This window comes from Oncorhynchus clarkii, chromosome 23, assembly GCF_045791955.1.
Source record: "Oncorhynchus clarkii lewisi isolate Uvic-CL-2024 chromosome 23, UVic_Ocla_1.0, whole genome shotgun sequence".
Taxonomy (NCBI): Eukaryota; Metazoa; Chordata; class Actinopteri; order Salmoniformes; family Salmonidae; genus Oncorhynchus; species Oncorhynchus clarkii.
In genome coordinates, this window is record NC_092169.1 from 26,336,911 (window position 1) to 26,357,134 (window position 20,224).

General features: G+C 43.2%; 1 protein-coding gene across 1 annotated transcript in view; it reads left to right on the forward strand.

Moving 5' to 3' along the window:
• The window catches only part of LOC139381626 (inactive heparanase-2-like), a 116,312-nt gene extending 103,037 nt beyond the window's left edge, over positions 1-13,275 (forward strand). Inside the window, exons 11-12 of the mRNA XM_071125291.1 lie at positions 689-835; positions 12,837-13,275. Coding sequence (XP_070981392.1) covers positions 689-835; positions 12,837-12,999 — 310 coding nt within the window. The 3' untranslated portion in view covers positions 13,000-13,275. The remainder of the gene's footprint in view (positions 1-688; positions 836-12,836) is intronic.
• The last annotated feature ends 6,949 nt before the right edge of the window (positions 13,276-20,224 follow it).

Sequence of the window (20,224 nt, forward strand, 5' to 3'; positions counted from 1 at the left end):
CTTCTTCAGCACCATCCCTCAGCTTTTTACCGGAACAGGTGCAAGGAGAACGCTTTGTTATTGTTTCAACTTCTGATTGCCACTTTAATATAAATGTACATACAAAAAAATGGATTTAGGATTCTAATGAAGAGAAGAACTAGATTACATGGAGTTAATGGAACACGTTCAGATTGACCCGTCTTCTTCAACTCTTTTGCTCCTGTTATTAAATTGGCGGGTGGCAGCATTGTTCCATCCCTGACATACCAGGTAACCATTTCAAAGGCTTTCCTCTGTCTTTAAAAGGACTCTTCTCCTAGTTAGTTATTGAATGTTCTGTTGTGCTCGGCAGAGGATGACACTTTAAAGGCCCTTACAGATCTCGCTAGAGATAGTGAGAAAAAGGTAGTGAGAGCAACAAAAGATCTAGTCAAGGAACTTCCTCTCTGTCTGTCTCTCTGTCTCTCTGTCTCTGCAGTGTGTGTGTGTGTGTGTGTGTGTGTGTGTGTGTGTGTGTGTGTGTGTGTGTGTGTGTGTGTGTGTGTGTGTGTGTGTGTGTGTGTGTGTGTGTGTGTGTGTGTGTGTGTGTGTGTGTGTGTGTGTGTGTGTGTGTGTGAGAAAAAGAAGACCATGAAAACCAATATTTGTGTTTATCTTTACTCACTTTTAAATTTAGAATACTTCTCTTCTCTTCTATTCCTTCCAGTCGTAACTACGTGAGAGGATCCATAACGATCTATATCATCAACTTGCATCGGTCCAGGAAGAAAATCAAGCTGGCGGGAACCTTACGTAACATGACTGTCCATCAGTACCTGGTACAGCCCTATGGGACAGACGGACTTCACGCCAGGTCTGTAGCAGTCCTCTGGGCACAGACGTCAATTCAATGTCTATTCCACATTCGTTCAACATATTTTCATTGAACTGACATGGAAACAACGTTGATTTAACCTGTGTGTGCCCAGTGGGAGGGGTCTGTCATTCACACACACACCCACCCACACACACACACACACACACACACACACACACACACACACACACACACACACACACACACACACACACACACACACACACACACACACACACACACACACACACACACACACACACACACACACACACACACACACACACACACACTCACCTTTCTACTGCTCTCTCTCTCCCTTTCTATCTTTCTCTCTCTCCCTCCATTTCTATATATTTCTCCCTGTCTCTATATATATCCTGCTGATCACAGACAGATGGCTATACAGACAGAGGGCTACACATAGAGAGGGCTACACATAGAGAGGGCTACACATAGAGAGGGCTACATAGACAGAGGGCTACTTAGACAGAGGGCTACACAGACAGCAGAGCTTCATGGAACGCTTGTTTTCTGATCAAACATCCACACTGCTCTATTAATAGAGTATCCTATTTCTTATACTGACCTGACAAGACACACACACACACACACACACACACACACACACACACACTGACCTGACAAGACACACGCACACATGCACACACACACACACACACTAAACTGACAAGTCCAACTTACAGGAGAGAGACAGCGAGACCTAGGTTACCATAACAAAGCTGTCCGTCTAGCTAACTTCAGTCATCTCTATGGGAAACAGGGTGGGGGATTCTCCTTCAATCGGGAGGATTTGTGATCTCTATCAGTGAACCATGTGGCTCTACTAAATAAAGCACAACTTTAAAGGCTCAAGCCTCCATAAACCCTTTATAAGGCCTAGACTTTATTTGCCTTATCTATTATTATTATTATTATTATCATTAAATAGCCTATCTAAAAGAGTCTTGTTAAACTACTTAGAATTGCAGGAAATTAGTGTCAAATCAACATAATTTTCCTAGGTCCCTCAAATTAAACACATTTAAAAAATAAAAATACTTTTTGAGGTTGGGAAAAAAGGTTGGGAACCCCTGCTAGGTCAAGAAGATCATCAAGGAACTCAACCACCCGAGCCACGGCCTGTTCACCCCACTATCATCTAACAGCCTTTCTTAAAGTATGGGTCGCGACCCAAGGTGGGTTGCAGACCTGTTAATGGTGAGTCGCGAGGTGTCAGAGTACATTTATAATTACTTAATTAATTACTGGAATTGATTTTGGCCAAGTGCAACTGCACTCTCTGTTCAGTGCGCTCTCTGCTCAGCAGCGGTGTCTCTGCTCAGCAGCGGTGTCTCTGTTCAGCAGCGGTGTCTCTGTTCAGCAGCGGTGTCTCTGCTCATCAGCGGTGTCTCTGTTCAGCAGCGGTGTCTCTGTTCAGCATCGGTGTCTCTGCTCATCAGCGGTGTCTCTGTTCAGCAGCGGTGTCTCTGTTCAGCAGCGGTGTCTCTGCTCATCAGCGGTGTCTCTGTTCAGCAGCGGTGTCTCTGTTCAGCATCGGTGTCTCTGCTCATCAGCGGTGTCTCTGTTCAGCAGCGGTGTCTCTGTTCAGCAGCGGTGTCTCTGCTCAGCAGCGGTGTCTCTGCATATCAGCGGTGTCTCTGCTCAGCAGCGGTGTCTCTGCTCAGCAGCGGTGTCTCTGCTCAGCAACGGTGTCTCTGCATAGCAGCGGTGTCTCTGCTCAGTTTGGCAACTGCATGAGAGGGAGGTGCCCGTGTACTTTGCGGTTCAACAGATCTTTTTTCGGCAGTTTTCTGCGACCCACACGCTGCAGTGCTGTTGTTCAGCAGCAGATGATGCGCTGTCAGTCACTGGCTTGTAATTCCCACTCCCCATCACTCACCGCTGTCATCGAATGGATAAGCTAGTCACAAGTTCTGACTGAGTTCACTTGTCATTAAAGGCAAACACAGCGATGAGTTTCTCTCTCTTGGTTTCATACAAACTTTGAGAAATAACGAGTAGCGCCCACAATTTGTTTTGTTCAGGGAAGTGCTTAGTAATGAGTCTCTCAAAACAAACAAATGAAAACGACAGGTCCTGACCCAACATCCACAGCATGATGGTAAACCCAGTGGGTTCTTTCAGAACCGGGCAGAATACTTCAGGAAGCAGTGCTTTGACAGTGGAAAAGTAAGTCAGCTAGAAGGGCATTATCGTAATTGTATAATAGGGGATTACTACTCATAGTAGTCGAAGTGAGTTTCTCGTTCAAACAATCCCCTGGCCTTGTACACAGCTAATAGCTAACATTAGCCAAAACAAGCTATCTAGCTAATAGTGCAACCCTAGTAACAGTACAGATGAAGATGGGGGTAAAAAAATAATCTGAACTGGAATACACTGACGCATGATGCTTTTTTATGCTGAGAAACTGACTGAGAAAGCAGTAGATGTTCTTGTCCAGTTTGGCACCACATACCTGTGCGAGTCAGGGTTCTCAACTGTCAAAAACTGAGCCCAGAATAGACCTGCTTGTTGAAAACTTCAACCAGTCACACACCTCTCATTAGGACTGTGTGTGTGTTTTTTATGGTCTACATCTGTTTGTGATCTGTTTGTGATCAATCCGTTTATTTATTCAGTGATTTATTGTATTTATTGCTTGGGTCCCAGGAAAACACAGAATTTCTCATTTGGGTCCAAGGCTGAAAAGGTTTAAGAACCCCTGATCTAGAAGGTAGAGACAGTACAGGTGCATCAAAGCTGGAACCGAGAGACTGAAAAACAGGTTCTATCTCAAGGCCATCAGACTGTTAATCAGTCACCACTAGCCGGCCTCCGCCCAGTACCCTGCCCTGAACTTTAGTCAATGTTGCTAGTCAGCTATCACCCGGTACTCTACCCTGACTGCTGCCCTATGTACATAGTTTTGAACACTGGTCACTTTAATAATGTTTACATACTGTTTTACCCACTTTATATGTACAGTGGGTTCAGACCCATTGACTTTTTCCACATTTTGTTACGTTACAGCCTTATTCTAAAATGTATTAAATCCTTTTTTTCCTCATCTATCTACACACAATAACCCATAATGGGGAAAAAACATGTTTTTAAAAATCACATTTACATAAGTATTCAGACCCTTTACTCAGCACTTTGTTAAAGCAGCTATGGCAGTGATTACAGCATTGATTCTTCTTGGGTATGAGGCTACAAGTTTGGCACACCTGTATTTGGGGAGTTACTCCCATTTTTCTCTGCAGATCTTCTTAAACGCTGTCAGGTTGGATGGGGAGTGTTGCTGCACAGATATTCAAGTCCAGGTTCTGGCTGGCCACTCCTGCATTGTCTTGGATCTGTGCTTAGAGTCATTGTCCTATTGGAAGGTGAACCTTTGCCCCAGTCTGAGGTCCTGGGGGTTCTGGAGCAGGTTTTCATCAAGGATCTCTCTGTACTTTCCTCCGTTCATCTTTGCCGCGATCCTGAGTCTCCCAGTCCCTGCTGCTGAAAAACATCTCCACAGCATGATGCTGCCACCACCATGCTTCACCGTAGGGATGGTGCCAGGTTTCCTCCAGATATGAGTCTTGGTATTTAGGCCAAGAAGTTCAAGCTTGGTTTCATCAGACTAGAGAATCTTGTTTCTCATGGTCTGAGAGTCGTTAGGTGCATTTTGGCAAACTCCAAGCTAGCTGTCATGTGCCTTTTAATGAGGAGTGACTTCGGTCTGACCACTCTACCATATAGTCTTGATTGGTGGAGTGCTGCAGAGATGGTTGTCCTTCTGGAAGATTCTCCCATCTCCACAGACGAACTCTGGAGCTCTGTAAGAGTGACCATCGTGTTGTTGGTCACCTTCCTGACCTTCTCCCCCGATTGCTCAGTTTGTCCAGGCGGCCAGCTCTAGGAAGAGTCTTGGTGGTTCCAAATTTCTTCCATTTAAGAATGATGGAGGCCACTGTGTTCTTGTGGACCTTCAATGCTGCAGAAATCTTTTGGTACCCTTACCCAGGTCTGTGGCTCGACACAATCCTGTCTCGGAGCTCTACGGACAATTCCTTCGACCTCATGGCTTAGTGTTTGCTCTGACATGCACTGTCAACTGTGGAACTTTATGTAGACAGGTGTGTGCCTTTCCAAATGATGTCCAATCAATTATATTTACCAAAGGTGGACTCCAAACAATTTGTAGACACATGTCAAGGATGATCAATGGAAACAGGATGCACCTGAGCTCAATTTCGAGTCTCATAGCAAAGGGGCTTGGTAAGGTATTTCAGGTTGTTAAATGATTTTATACATTTGCAAAAATGTTTTGGCTTTGTCATAACGGATTAATGTGTGTAAAAAAAGAAAATGTCAATCAATTGTAGAATAAGGCTGTAATGTAACAAAATGTGGACACGACCAATAACATTTGATTGGATTTTGATTTGATACAGTCTAGTGGATGATAAAAAGACAAGCGTTCAAACCTCCGTGGTTGAGAATTGGCCATAAAATCCGATTAGCATAATAGCTTTGTCATGGTTTATTGAAATTGATAAGGCCTTGATAAGAAACATCTGCTGGTACCAGAGGCCTTCCCAGAGGGGATGTTCTGGTCTGATCTTGTCTGCTCCCCCAGAGCTCTCTGGGCAGATTATCTGTTCTATTCGTTCCAGTGGCCCTACACTCCATTCACCCCTTTTTCCTCTCTTCTTTTGCGCTGTTACTGGCAGAAGCCCCCTCCCTCTGTTCCATATCAGTGGCACTGCTACACTCCTTCTGTCCACATTCACCCGTTTTCTCTTGCTTCCTTTCTCTCTCCATTCCTGGCATCGATTACTCTTGATTATCTCTACACATTCATCCTTCTTTTCCTCTCTCCTCTCCATGTCTATCCCTGTAATGCCTCCAGCCCCTATCAGTAGCTCTGTTGCACTTGCTGTCCACATTCACCTCTTATTTTCCCCTCTCCGTCCCTTCAGCTGTCTGTCTGGCAGTAATCCATCCTTCTCTCGGCCTCTCCAGTCTAAGCTCAGACTGTTATTCAGATACAAGGCTGATCCTCCAATAACAGCCTAATGAGTGAGTGTGTGTGTGTGTGTGTGCATGCATGGGTGTGCTGTAATAACAGATGTTTTATGATGAGGATGTGTGAGTGGTGTTACAGGGGATTATAGTGGTGCCTAATAGAACCGTAAGCAGTGGCTCTGTTCTAGACTCTAACTGCTGTTCTAGCTGCTCCCACTGACCACAGACAGGGCAATGGAGACTTTTATTCATGTTTGAGCAGCTCCAGATGTCTATAAACATGACTAGAACTCAACAGCCGGGCCCTATAGACTGTAAATATGCCGCTCTGACCAAACAAATTAGATATGTGCTTTTCTATCTCTAGATTTTCCAATACAAAGTGAAATGAACAAAGTGAAATGAACAAGTGAAATGTTACAGAAGTTCAAGGATTATTTGAAATTGAGGCTAACCAGTTGTGCGAAAGAATGTAATCCATCGAATGCCCCAAAATGACCTTTCATTTTCCTTTTCATATTGGTCTCATTAAATCTCGTAAATCAGCCAATGTGGCGCTCTCTGGTTCCCATGGAAATATCTAGTTCTCCTTTCCTATTTGGAGCCTATGGTCTCAATTAGGTCCTCTCAGTCCTAGATCACAGTGTAATTCCACCCTCCTTTCTTATTTTGTATTGCTTTATTTAGACAGTGTGAAACAATTGTGGTGACAGGGCAGGAGGAGAGAGAGTAGGGACGAGGCCACAGTGCTGTGATGTGTGCCTGTAGTGATACCACACACAGTCAACGCTGCTGTTCTTTTATATGCTATCGATTTAACCGTGCAACCATGACACGAACCATTTCATATTTGTAAATTCAGTCATACTTGACATAGCACATTCATAATCTATACGGTAAATCCTATTGTGTACATGTCAGTTTATTACTTTGCATACTACCTTCTAATTACTTGATATTTTTATTTGACTTTTTTTATATTGATATATATTGATTATTGTACTGCAATGTTGAGGGAGCTAGCATGCAAGCATTTCACTGCACCTTTTATGCATGCTGTTAGCTGTGTACGTGACTAATCAGATTTGTTCTCACGTTTTCCATGGAATATGGAAGGATTGTTGTCAAATAACATTGCAGTGAATTCAAGGGGCAGTCCGAACTGGACTGTAATCCGGGTCTCTACGATTGTTACTGTAGTCTAACAGTGTTGGAGTGAATGTTAGGTAAAACTTGTTGACTTAAAGAAAAAGGTCTATTCAGGGTCTTGAGTATACAGTAGGTTGATGTGAGTATACAGTAGGTTGATGTGAGTGTACAGTAGGTTGATGTGAGTGTACAGTAGGTTGATGTGAGTGTACAATAGGTTGATGTGAGTATACAGTAGGTTGATGTGAGTGTACAATAGGTTGATGTGAGTATACAGTAGGTTGATGTGAGTGTACAGTAGGTTGATGTGAGTGTACAGTAGGTTGATGCGAGTATACAGTAGGTTGATGTGAGTATACAGTAGGTTGATGTGAGTGTACAGTAGGTTGATGTGAGTGTACAGTAGGTTGATGTGAGTATACAGTAGGTTGATGTGAGTATACAGTAGGTTGATGTGAGTGTACAGTAGGTTGATGTGAGTATACAGTAGGTTGATGTGAGTATACAGTAGGTTGATGTGAGTGTACAGTAGGTTGATGTGAGTGTACAGTAGGTTGATGTGAGTGTACAGTAGGTTTATGTGAGTATATAGTAGGTTGATGTGAGTGTACAGTAGGTTGATGTGAGTGTACAGTAGGTTGATGTGAGTGTACAGTAGGTTGATGTGAGTGTACAGTAGGTTGATGTGAGTATACAGTAGGTTGATGAGAGAATACAGTAGGTTGATGTGAGTGTACAGTAGGTTGTTGTGAGCGTACAGTAGGTTGATGTGAGTGTACAGTAGGTTGATGTGAGTGTACAGTAGGTTGATGTGAGTGTGAAGTAGGTTGATGTTAGTATACAGTAGGTTGATGTGAGTATACAGTAGGTTGATGTGAGTGTACAGTAGGTTGATGTGAGTGTACAGTAGGTTGATGTGAGTATACAGTAGGTTGATGTGAGTGTACAGTAGGTTGATGTGAGTATACAGTAGGTTGATGTGAGTATACAGTAGGTTGATGTGAGTATACAGTAGGTTGATGTGAGTGTACAGTAGGTTGATGTGAGTGTACAGTAGGTTGATGTGAGTGTACAGTAGGTTGATGTGAGTGTACAGTAGGTTGATGTGAGTGTACAGTAGGTTGATGTGAGTATACAGTAGGTTGATGTGAGTGTACAGTAGGTTGATGTGAGTATACAGTAGGTTGATGTGAGTGTACAGTAGGTTGATGTGAGTGTACAGTAGGTTGATGTGAGTGTACAGTAGGTTGATGTGAGTGTACAGTAGGTTGATGTGAGTGTACAATAGGTTGATGTGAGCGTACAGTAGGTTGATGTGAGCGTACAGTAGGTTGATGTGAGTATACAGTAGGTTGATATGAGTGTACAGTAGGTTGATGTGAGTGTACAGTAGGTTGATGTGAGCGTACAGTAGGTTGATGTGAGTATACAGTAGGTTGATGTGAGCGTACAGTAGGTTGATGTGAGTATACAGTAGGTTGATGTGAGTGTACAGTAGGTTGATGTGAGCGTACAGTAGGTTGATGTGAGCGTACAGTAGGTTGATGTGAGTGTACAGTAGGTTGATGTGAGTGTACAGTAGGTTGATGTGAGTGTACAGTAGGTTGATGTGAGTGTACAGTACGTTGATGTGAGTGTACAGTAGGTTGTTGTGAGAGTACAGTAGGTTGATGTGAGTGTACAGTAGGTTGATGTGAGTGTACAGTAGGTTGATGTGAGTGTACAGTAGGTTGATGTGAGTATACAGTAGGTTGATGTGAGTATACAGTAGGTTGATGTGAGTGTACAGTAGGTTGATGTGAGTGTACAGTAGGTTGATGTGAGTGTACAGTAGGTTGATGTGAGTATACAGTAGGTTGATGTGAGTATACAGTAGGTTGATGTGAGTATACAGTAGGTTGATGTGAGTATACAGTAGGTTGATGTGAGTGTACAGTAGGTTGATGTGAGTATACAGTAGGTTGATGTGAGTATACAGTAGGTTGATGTGAGTATACAGTAGGTTGATGTGAGTGTACAGTAGGTTGATGTGAGTGTACAGTAGGTTGATGTGTGTATACAGTAGGTTGATGTGAGTGTACAGTAGGTTGATGTGAGTATACAGTAGGTTGATGTGAGTGTACAGTAGGTTGATGTGAGTATACAGTAGGTTGATGTGAGTGTACAGTAGGTTGATGTGAGTGTACAGTAGGTTGATGTGAGTATACAGTAGGTTGATGTGAGTGTACAGTAGGTTGATGTGAGTGTACAGTAGGTTGATGTGAGTGTACAGTAGGTTGATGTGAGTGTACAGTAGGTTGATGTGAGTATACAGTAGGTTGATGTGAGCGTACAGTAGGTTGATGTGAGCGTACAGTAAGTTGATGTGAGTGTACAGTAGGTTGATGTGAGTATACAGTAGGTTGATGTGAGCGTACAGTAGGTTGATGTGAGTGTACAGTAGGTTGATGTGAGTATACAGTAGGTTGATGTGAGTGTACAGTAGGTTGATGTGAGTGTACAGTAGGTTGATGTGAGCATACAGTAGGTTGATGTGAGTGTACAGTAGGTTGATGTGAGTGTACAGTAGGTTGATGTGAGTGTACAGTAGGTTGATGTGAGTGTACAGTAGGTTGATGTGAGTGTACAGTAGGTTGATGTGAGCGTACAGTAGGTTGATGTGAGTGTACAGTAGGTTGATGTGAGTGTACAGTAGGTTGATGTGAGTGTACAGTAGGTTGATGTGAGTGTACAGTAGGTTGATGTGAGTGTACAGTAGGTTGATGTGAGCGTACAGTAGGTTGATGTGAGTGTACAGTAGGTTGATGTGAGTGTACAGTAGGTTGATGTGAGTGTACAGTAGGTTGATGTGAGTGTACAGTAGGTTGATGTGAGTGTACAGTAGGTTGATGTGAGTGTACAGTAGGTTGATGTGAGTGTACAGTAGGTTGATGTGAGTGTACAGTAGGTTGATGTGAGTGTACAATAGGTTGATGTGAGCGTACAGTAGGTTGATGTGAGCGTACAGTAGGTTGATGTGAGTGTACAGTAGGTTGATGTGAGTGTACAGTAGGTTGATGTGAGTGTACAGTAGGTTGATGTGAGCGTACAGTAGGTTGATGTGAGCATACAGTAGGTTGATGTGAGCGTACAGTAGGTTGATGTGAGCGTACAGTAGGTTGATGTGAGCGTACAGTAGGTTGATGTGAGTGTACAGTAGGTTGATGTGAGTGTACAGTAGGTTGATGTGAGTGTACAGTAGGTTGATGTGAGTGTACAGTAGGTTGATGTGAGCGTACAGTAGGTTGATGTGAGTGTACAGTAGGTTGATGTGAGTGTACAGTAGGTTGATGTGAGTGTACAGTAAGTTGATGTGAGTGTACAGTAGGTTGATGTGAGTGTACAGTAGGTTGATGTGAGCGTACAGTAGGTTGATGTGAGTATACAGTAGGTTGATGTGAGCATACTGTAGGTTGATGTGAGTATACAGTAGGTTGATGTGAGCGTACAGTAGGTTGATGTGAGTGTACAGTAGGTTGATGTGAGTATACAGTAGGTTGATGTGAGTGTACAGTAGGTTGATGTGAGCGTACAGTAGGTTGATGTGAGTGTACAGTAGGTTGATGTGAGCGTACAGTAGGTTGATGTGAGTATACAGTAGGTTGATGTGAGCGTACAGTAGGTTGATGTGAGCATACAGTAGGTTGATGTGAGTGTACAGTAGGTTGATGTGAGTGTACAGTAGGTTGGTGTGAGCATACTGTAGGTTGATGTGAGTGTACAGTAGGTTGATGTGAGCATACACTAGGTTGATGTGAGTGTACAGTAGGTTGATGTATGATGTAGGTGTATTTGAGTTTGCTGGATTTAGATAGCTACAGGTTGTCTGGGTCTCAGCACTATGCATACTGCACATAGTGTACTGCTCAGTACTGTCGGCCATGTTTCTTTTGGGAGAAAATCAGTAGTGCTGCCTGCCCTTCCTGGAGGATTTAGCTTTTCCACTCATGCACACACACACACACATACACATATATATCCAGGAGCTGCTAATAGACCAACATATGGAACCATTAGAGGAGTTTAATGTAATTTACATTCTCCCCCTTTCTCTTTCTCTCTGTTCTCTCTATTTATCTCTCATTCCACTTCCCTGTTCCCCAGGGCCTTGAACTAGCTAACATAAATCCTGTGATGAAGGTGTTAGTTAAGATCCACATTGGGGTTCTGAGGTCTGCTGTGTGACACACACTATCACACCGTGTCAAGGGAGAGAGAAAGTGAGAGAGAGAGGTTGGGAGAGAGAGAGGTTGGGAGAGAGAGAGGTTGGGAGAACAGACACCATTGTAAATACAACCCATGAAATGTCTTTATTCTTTTGGAACTTTTGTGTAATGTTTACTGTTAATTTTTTATTGTTTATTTCACTTTTGTTTATTATCTATTTCACTGACAACGTAATCATACATTTCCCATGCTGATAAAGCCCCTTGAATTTTATTTGAGAGATAGAGAGCGACATAGAGAGAGAGAGAGGGGGGGGGGGGGAGAGAGAGAGCGATAGAGAGAGAGAGAGAGAGAAAGAGAGAGAGAGGGAGAGACAGAGAGAAAGAGAGAGAGAGAGAGAGAGAGAGGGAGAGAGAGAGAGAGAGAGAAAGAGAGAGAGAAAGAGAGAGAGAGAGGGGGGAGAGGGAGAGAGAGAGAGAGAGAGAAAGAGAGAGAGAGGGAGAGAGAGAGAGAGAGAGAGAGAGAGAGAGATAAAGAGAGAGAGAAAAAGAGAGAGAGAGGGGAGAGAGAGAGAGAGAGAGAGAGAGAGAGTGTTCAGTCTTTAAATCCCTGTGGAGGTGGAGGTGTGAGTGTTCAGAGTGATGGAAGAGTTATGTACGGCGATAGGGTGCATGTAAGGGTGTACTTACTACCTTTATTAGACCAACAGTTCTGTTGTTCAGAACAACAACATAGTTGTCTGATGACTCCAATGGAACGTCTCCCAATTAGATGTTGCCAGAGCCACATATTTAGATTAATATATGACTCTGAGTGTTGTTTTTCCCCTGAGAAAATGTTACAAAATTGTCTTCATAATTTTTCCTTATTTATAATTGTGTAATTCATTTTCTATTTCGCTGTGTTTATCGTCATTTTGGCATGGAAGTTAAAACCTCATTGCATTGGATTCATTAGGCTTTCACTTTCAGTTAGCTAGTGGACCGCTGACTTAGTACAGGCCTCCTCTCGCAGATGACGGGACAGGAAAACGTCTATGGGAATCTGGCACTCGTAAAAATACAACATTGAAAAATGTGCCTAAGTTATTGTGTTTCTGAAGACTTATGTTTGTGTTATTTCGTAGGACTATTTGTTTATGAGCATCCAGTCTAATCCCTAGTCCCAAAGTGGTTGAAATTCTTCTCAGTGCTCTCTGTGGCAGAGTTCAATGAGTTTGTAATACGTTCCATGCCAGTTATTTGTATTGGACTAGGAATTCACCCATGGGAGTGCAGATCAATTCATGAATTGCCTGGTATTGAGAAAGAATAAACCCCAACCTAGCTACTCTTCCATCTAGATCAGAAGGATCACATCTGTCACAAAACCTGCTCTTGTGTCAAGAAGCTGCAATGATGTGACTGTAGCGCCCTCTAGTCTTCAGAGGACTGTAAGTACAGCCTCAGAATGACTCCTTCCCTACCAGTCCAGCTTTGGGCAGAAGTTAAACCCTCTCTCCTCTCCCACCCTTCCCTCTCTCTGTCTTCTCTCTCATATCCCTGTCCTCTCTCTCCCCCCTCCCTCCTATCTCATTCCACTCTCTTCATCTCTCTAACTCCACTCTCCTTTCTTCCTCCAGGTCAGTCAAGTTGAATGGAGAAAGGTTGTTGATGGTGGACAATGAGACATTTCCGGAGTTGAAGCCTCGGACACTGCGGGCGGGAAGGACAATAGCCATGCCCCCTATGACCATCGGCTTTTACGTCATCAAGAACATCAACGCTTACGCCTGCCGCAAATAATACTCAACACACTCCTCCTCACCCTTCACCCCGAAATCCTTCACCCTCCCCCCACACTCCTCACCCCCTAGCCCTCATCCCTCACCCCCTAGCCCTCATCCCTCCTCACCCCTCACCACTCCCACCATTTCCTAATACCGGACCACCTCCTCACCCCTCACCACCCCCACCATTTCCTAATACCGGACCACCTCCTCACCACTCACTACCCCCACCATTTCCTAATACCGGACCACCTCCTCACCCCTCACCACCCCCACCATTTCCTAATACCGGACCACCTCCTCACCCCTCACCACCCCCACCATTTCCTAATACCGGACCACCTCCTCACCCCTTGCTCCACTTATCCTTACTTCCTAGCCCTCATCCCTCCTCACCCCTTGCTCCACTTATCCTTACTTCCTAGCCCTCATCCCTCCTCACCCCTCGCTCCACTTCTCCTTACTTCCTAGCCCTCATCCCTCCTCACCCCTTGCTCCACTTATCCTTACTTCCTAGCCCTCATCCCTCCTCACCCCTCGCTCCACTTCTCCTTACTTCCTAGCCCTCATCCCTCCTCACCCCTCGCTCCACTTATCCTTACTTCCTAGCCCTCATCCCTCCTCACCCCTCGCTCCACTTCTCCTTACTTCCTAGCCCTCATCCCTCCTCACCCCTCACTCCACTTATCCTTACTTCCTAGCCCTCATCCCCCCTCACCCCTCGCTCCACTTCTCCTTACTTCCTAGCCCTCATCCCTCCTCACCCCTCGCTCCACTTATCCTTACTTCCTAGCCCTCATCCCTCCTCACCCCTCGCTCCACTTCTCCTTACTTCCTAGCCCTCATCCCTCCTCACCCCTCGCTCCACTTCTCCTTACTTCCTAGCCCTCATCCCTCCTCACCCCTCGCTCCACTTATCCTTACTTCCTAGCCCTCATCCCTCCTCACCCCTCACTCCACTTATCCTTACTTCCTAGCCCTCATCCCTCCTCACCCCTCGCTCCACTTCTCCTTACTTCCTAGCCCTCATCCCTCCTCACCCCTCGCTCCACTTATCCTTACTTCCTAGCCCTCATCCCTCCTCACCCCTCGCTCCACTTATCCTTACTTCCTAGCCCTCATCCCTCCTCACCCCTCGCTCCACTTATCCTTACTTCCTAGCCGTCATCCCTCCTCACCCCTTGCTCCACTTATCCTTACTTCCTAGCCCTTACTTTCTACCTTCTGGTTCGTTATCACTATTCCCTAGTCCCTGGTCTGACTCTGAAAGGCTTGCTCTTTGTCCAAAACAAGGGTTGCACTGAATACCTTTCAATCGCTCTCTACACCAACTCCCCATGTGTTGTGAGATGGACAGTGATTATTCTACTATGTGATTTTGTATTGTTTTGTAAAAAGGTTATTGAGTTTTGTTATGACAGTACTTCTATGTCAGAAGGTTGTATCATCCTCCAACAATACTTCTCTTCCATGTCTTTGATCATCAGATCTACTAACGGTCACTCAGCTTTGTATCTGCCAGCAACTCTTATTGTTTCCCCCGCAAACTCCTTTCAACTCTCTGTTGTTGATACTCACAAACTCCTGGCAAACGGTTAGACAGAAAGAAGAGAAAACATGGAGAAAACACAACCAGTCAACCGCAGGGCATGTGTTAGCTCCAACAGCCATGTCTGCTGTCTGATTGAATTATCTGTGTGTGTGTGTGTGTGTGTGTGTGTGTGTGTGTGTGTGTGTGTGTGTGTGTGTGTGTGTGTGTGTGTGTGTGTGTGTGTGAATACCCCTGCTGATGAGCCTGTCCTTGTCTACCATGTCCATCAGGGAAAACATTTTTTCTTGCTTTCTGAAACAGCTCGGCTTACATCTATAACTAAACGGTTCATTGGTAATTGGGAATCTCTTTGTGGTATGTCTGTTGTCTGAATGACAGTTTAAGGCAGCGATGCACATCCAGGGCTGGGGAGTAACTGGTTACATGTAATCTGATTTATTATTTTTGTATTAATGTATTCAGTTACATTACCAGCAAAGATATTGTAATCAGATTACAGATACTTTTGAAAAACTAGATGATTACTTATTGGATTACTTTTAAATTCAGGAAGGTTGTTTGTGGAAAAAAATAAATTGACACCTTTCTGTTTTGTCAATGACATAAAAAAAAAAAGTCTCAAGTTTAAGTTTGTTCCATCGTAGACACACCAAGGGGGAAGTAATCCAAAAGTAACTGAAAGTAATCAGATTACACTACTGAGTTTGGGTAATCCAAAAGTAACGTTACTGATTACAATTTTGGACAGGTAACTAGTAACTGTAACAGATTACATTTAAGAAAGTAACCTACCCAACCCCGTCACAGCAGAGTATCCATCTTCAGAAAGAAAAGAAAGGGACAGAGTCGGGTTACTGGTCAGGTCACTGGTTTAATGTTAATTTTTCTGTAATACGAAACAACAAACATTGCATTTACAGTATTTCTCTCTAGCAGCCACAGCGGGGTCAATATGAACATACAGTCTGCAACTGAAAACTTATTGTCACTCAACCTCCCATTCATATTTCAGAAGCATACTCATCACTACACGTCTAGTCCAATGTACAGTCATATTATGCTGCTAGCTTTTATTATTAAATACTTATTAAAGGGCAATTCCATCACTTTTCAACCTCATTTTCATTATTCACAGCACAATACATCGGTCTACATACTTGAAAACGGTACATTTCTACGTTTTGTAGAACAAGTTCTACCCGATGACACCATTAAAAGCTAAAACATTTTACAAACAGTGTTTCTCAAACACTATGAGATTTGTGGTGACAGAAGAAAGGAGAGGAAGAAAATACCTTCCCTCTGGCTAGAAACTCGTTGGAGGTTTAGATGTTGGTGTTTTTACTATTAATCCGACAAGTATTTTTTAGGACCTTTCTTATCTTATTATCTACAGATCATAGAAACTCACATATGTAGACACTGGTTTGGGACTGGAGATAATGAATATAATGTTGAAAAGTGGCGGAATTGTCCTTTAAGTTTGGATTGTTTTGTACAGAATTCCCTTAGCCGGTGTATCATCATCCTATTTGAATATGTAATGTATATAAAAGTGTGTTAATTACAGAAGATGTGTGCTTGAAGTGTTTACTTACATATCATTGTAATTTAAATCGAATGTATATTTGTATGTAATAATTTTTTATGTTGAGGAAGCAAAATGGAACTCAATGGTACCTTTTGGGTAAGACTGATACAGAACCCTAAGGCAAATTGAAAATGACAGTACAGTAAATGGTATGTAACTATTCTCCAGTGTATGTATAGGGTTGGGAGAGGTAGATTTGATCATTTTTTATGTGTGTTAAATAGTAATAAGCATATTTTTCCTCCTCTGAATGTGTTTCATAGTTCATGTAGAGTTGTTCATATTTCCTTTTTTTTTTAAATAGCATTATTTTATTGTGTTAAGTGTGCAATTGAGCATTATTTTTTGGAAAATAAAATATATACAGCGATAATAAAATATTTACAATAACTTTGATTTCCATTGTGATTCTGCTTTACTTTTGTTTGGGGATTTTGTTGATCTAACAAACCACACATGCAGTAGATTTATGTGCAAATTCCTATTTGGAAAATCTTACAGTAGCTACTGTAAGCTACTATAGGCAAAGTAGATCTACTTAGCCCATATAGTACTGTCTCACGCACAGCTACTGTATGGCTAAAACTATGTGAAAGCAGATTTGTCTACGTCAATAGTATTACTGAATAAATAGCATTAAAATGCCATAGAATTAAATTAACATTCCATTCTCTCTGCAAGGTTACTGAGTGTAAATGATTGTGGAGAAAAGAGAGAGGAAAGACGAAAAGAGGAAGACGGGATATACAGGACCACATGTTAGTGAGTCAAAAGTGAGAGGATGAAAGGACCGAAAGGTAACAGTAGGAAGCAATCAGAACGCACATCCCTGGAGACACACACATACACAAACTCTTTCTTTTTCTTTTCTTTCTTGTCTTTCTTTCTTTCTATCCATTCCAGCCGGTGAATCAACTAACGTATCCTCAAAGAGTGCCGCCCATATCTCCAGTCCCCACGCTGGAGATCTCACAAAGAGAGCCAGGGGACACACACACAGAAACACACACTCACATACACAGAAACACACACTCACAAACACAGAGCCCCCAGCAGATTTGGGGGCAGCTGGAATCAGGCTTTGCTGTGTTGTGGAGAGGGAGAGTCCTGTCCTGTCAGAGAGAGGTGGAGGGTCAGTGGTTGATGGGAAACATTCGCAAGGCTAGGCTCAGCCCGACCAAGCTGGGTCAGGGTAAGTCCCCAATGCTTCAGAACCAGGTAAATTCAGTGTTTCACTACACTGGTCCTTGCCAGAAAGGAAGAGGCCAAGTGAGAAGTTTTGATCCGCCCAAAATCTGTCCACAAAAATAAGCCCACAGTCATATGGAGTTCAATGAGAGAATGTCGAATTTGGTCAACAAAAAATGTCATCGATAATTTTCTACATGATACTTATTTGATCAAATATAAGTTTAGTAATCAAATCAAATTTATTTGTCACATACACATGGTTAGCAGATGTTAATGTGAGTGTAGCGAAATGCTTGTGCTTCTAGTTCCGACAATGCAGTAATAACCAACGAGTAATCTAACCTAACAATTCCAAAACGACTACCTTATACACACAAGTGTAAAGGGATAAAGAATATGTACATAAAGATATGAATGAGTGATGGTACAGAACGGCATAGGCAAGATGCAGTAGATGGTATCGAGTACAGTATATACAGTGGGGCAAAAAAGTATTTTGTCAGCCACCAAGTTCTCCCACTTAAAAGGATGAGAGAGGCTTGTAATTTTCATTACAATGACAACTATGACAGACAAAATGAGGAAAAAATCCAGAAAATCACATTGTAGGATTTTTTTAAAAAAAATGTAAAATATATTTTTTATTTTACCCCTTTTTCTCCCCAATTTCGTGGTATCCAATTGTTGTAGTAGCTACTATCTTGTCGTCTCATCGCTACAACTCCCGTACGGGCTCGGGAGAGATGAAGGTTGAAAGTCATGCGTCCTCCGATACACAACCCAACCAAGCCGCACTGCTTCTTAACACAGCACGCATCCAACCCGGAAGCCAGCAGCACCAATGCGCCAGAGGAAACACCGTGCACCTGGCCACCTTGGTTAGCGCACACTGCGCCCGGCCCGCCACAGGAGTCACTGGTGCGCGATGAGACCAAGCCCTCCCTAACCCGGGCGACGCTGGGCCAATTGTGCGTGGCCCCACGGACCTCCCGGTCGCGGCCGGTTACGACAGAGCCTGGGCGCGAACCCAGGAACTCTGATGGCACAGCTGGCGCTGCAGTACAGCGCCCTTAACCACTGCGCCACCCGGGAGGCCCTATTGTAGGATTTTTTATGAATTTATTTGCAAATTATGGTGTAAAATTACACGCCTCTCTCATCTTTTTAAGTTGGAGAACCTGCACAATTGGTGGCTGACTAAATACTTTTTTGCCCCACTGTACATATGCGATGAGCAATGTAAACAAAGTGGCATAGTTAAAGTGGCTGGTGATACATGTATTACATAAAGATGCAGTAGATGATATAGAGTACAGTATATACAAATACATATGAGATGAGTAATGTAGGCATGTAAACATTCTATTAAGTAGCATTGTTTAAAGTGGCTAGTGATATATTTTACATCAATTTCCATCAATTTCCAAATGGTTAGATTGTTATGAATGTACGGTAAGGTGACGCACGTGGCATTTTGGCAACTTTACATCAGAATTGTGCCTGTTTTGATAGAGATAGATAGAGGACTTTTAGCATGGATGAGGGCTCCCACCATTTTAAAGTAGTCAACTGGGTGGGGATTCCTATGAGTTGGGCGCAATCAGCCAATGGCAAAGAAGAAAATGGACTACTTTAAAAGGGTTATAGCCTCAATGGTGCTGCCCATGCTGTTGCCCAGGCTGTTCCAGATGCTATAATGACACAGATATGAAAATGAGTCCCTTATCTATGGCTTGTTGTTCACATGCATATCTGCCCTCTCATTGGCTACATTGAGTCATTTAGCAGGCGCTCTTATCCAGAGCAACTTACAGAAGCAATTAGGGTTAAGTGCCTTGCTCTAAAGCACATCGACAGATTTCTGTTCACCTTGTTGGGTCAGGGATTTGAACCAGCAACTTTTTGGTAACCGGCCCAACGCTCTAACTGCTAGGTCTCATCTGACCTCACCTCGTCCTGCCTGCCTTCCATCTTTGAGGACATGTATTTCCATTGCTAGAGCTGTCACTTGACTATCTTGTCAATATAATAGACAATATTTGTCCTTGCACGTTTTTGTTCCAGTCCTATACCAGCACACCTGATATAACTACTCAACTAATTATCAAGGCCTTCAGAGGAGAGGAGAGGGTTTGTATGGGCTGTGGGGGGCTAGCAGCGGACCATAAACCAGACACAGTACTGTTGAGAGTTTACGCTGCTGTGAAACAAATATGATATCTATTATTTTCTTTTAGGTGACGAGGTCTACCCAGGGAAGCTTGTCAGAGCCGGCCTTGAGTACAACAGTATGTGGTGTTCAAATACTTGTTGAACAGTGTACTTTTATGTTGGATATTTAGAAATTGTGACATTGTGTTGGCAGTCCTTCAAGAGTCATGAACCTAATCACTGAACTTGCATAATGTACAGAATTGTGACTTCATATAAATATCACAGACCTGTTCAGAAATTAGCCTGAAGAACCCAGTCTCCATCCCACATATGGTTCATCTTAAAAGGGCCAAACTGGTTTACTTTTAAACAGAGTACCAGACTCAGTCACACTTGGTTAATTTAGCCAGTGGTCCTGGTAAGAGAAAGCGGGGTTCTGTCTCTCTCTCTTTGTGCATGTTTTGGTCTGAAGGCAACAGTATATGTATCCACAATCAGCCCTTAAATCATCAAAGCACTTCACTCACCTTAAGGACCCTTTATTTGTGCAAAATTAAGTGAACCACACACACAAGCAATAACATGCACGCATGCACAAATGTACGCACCCACACACACACACACACACACATACACCCACACACACAAAGGAGAGAGAAAAGCACACTGATCCACACACTGATCTCCAGAAACACGTTCAAAGTGAAAACTGGACTGGAGTTTCTCAGGAAAACAACATCAGAGAGATTTCAC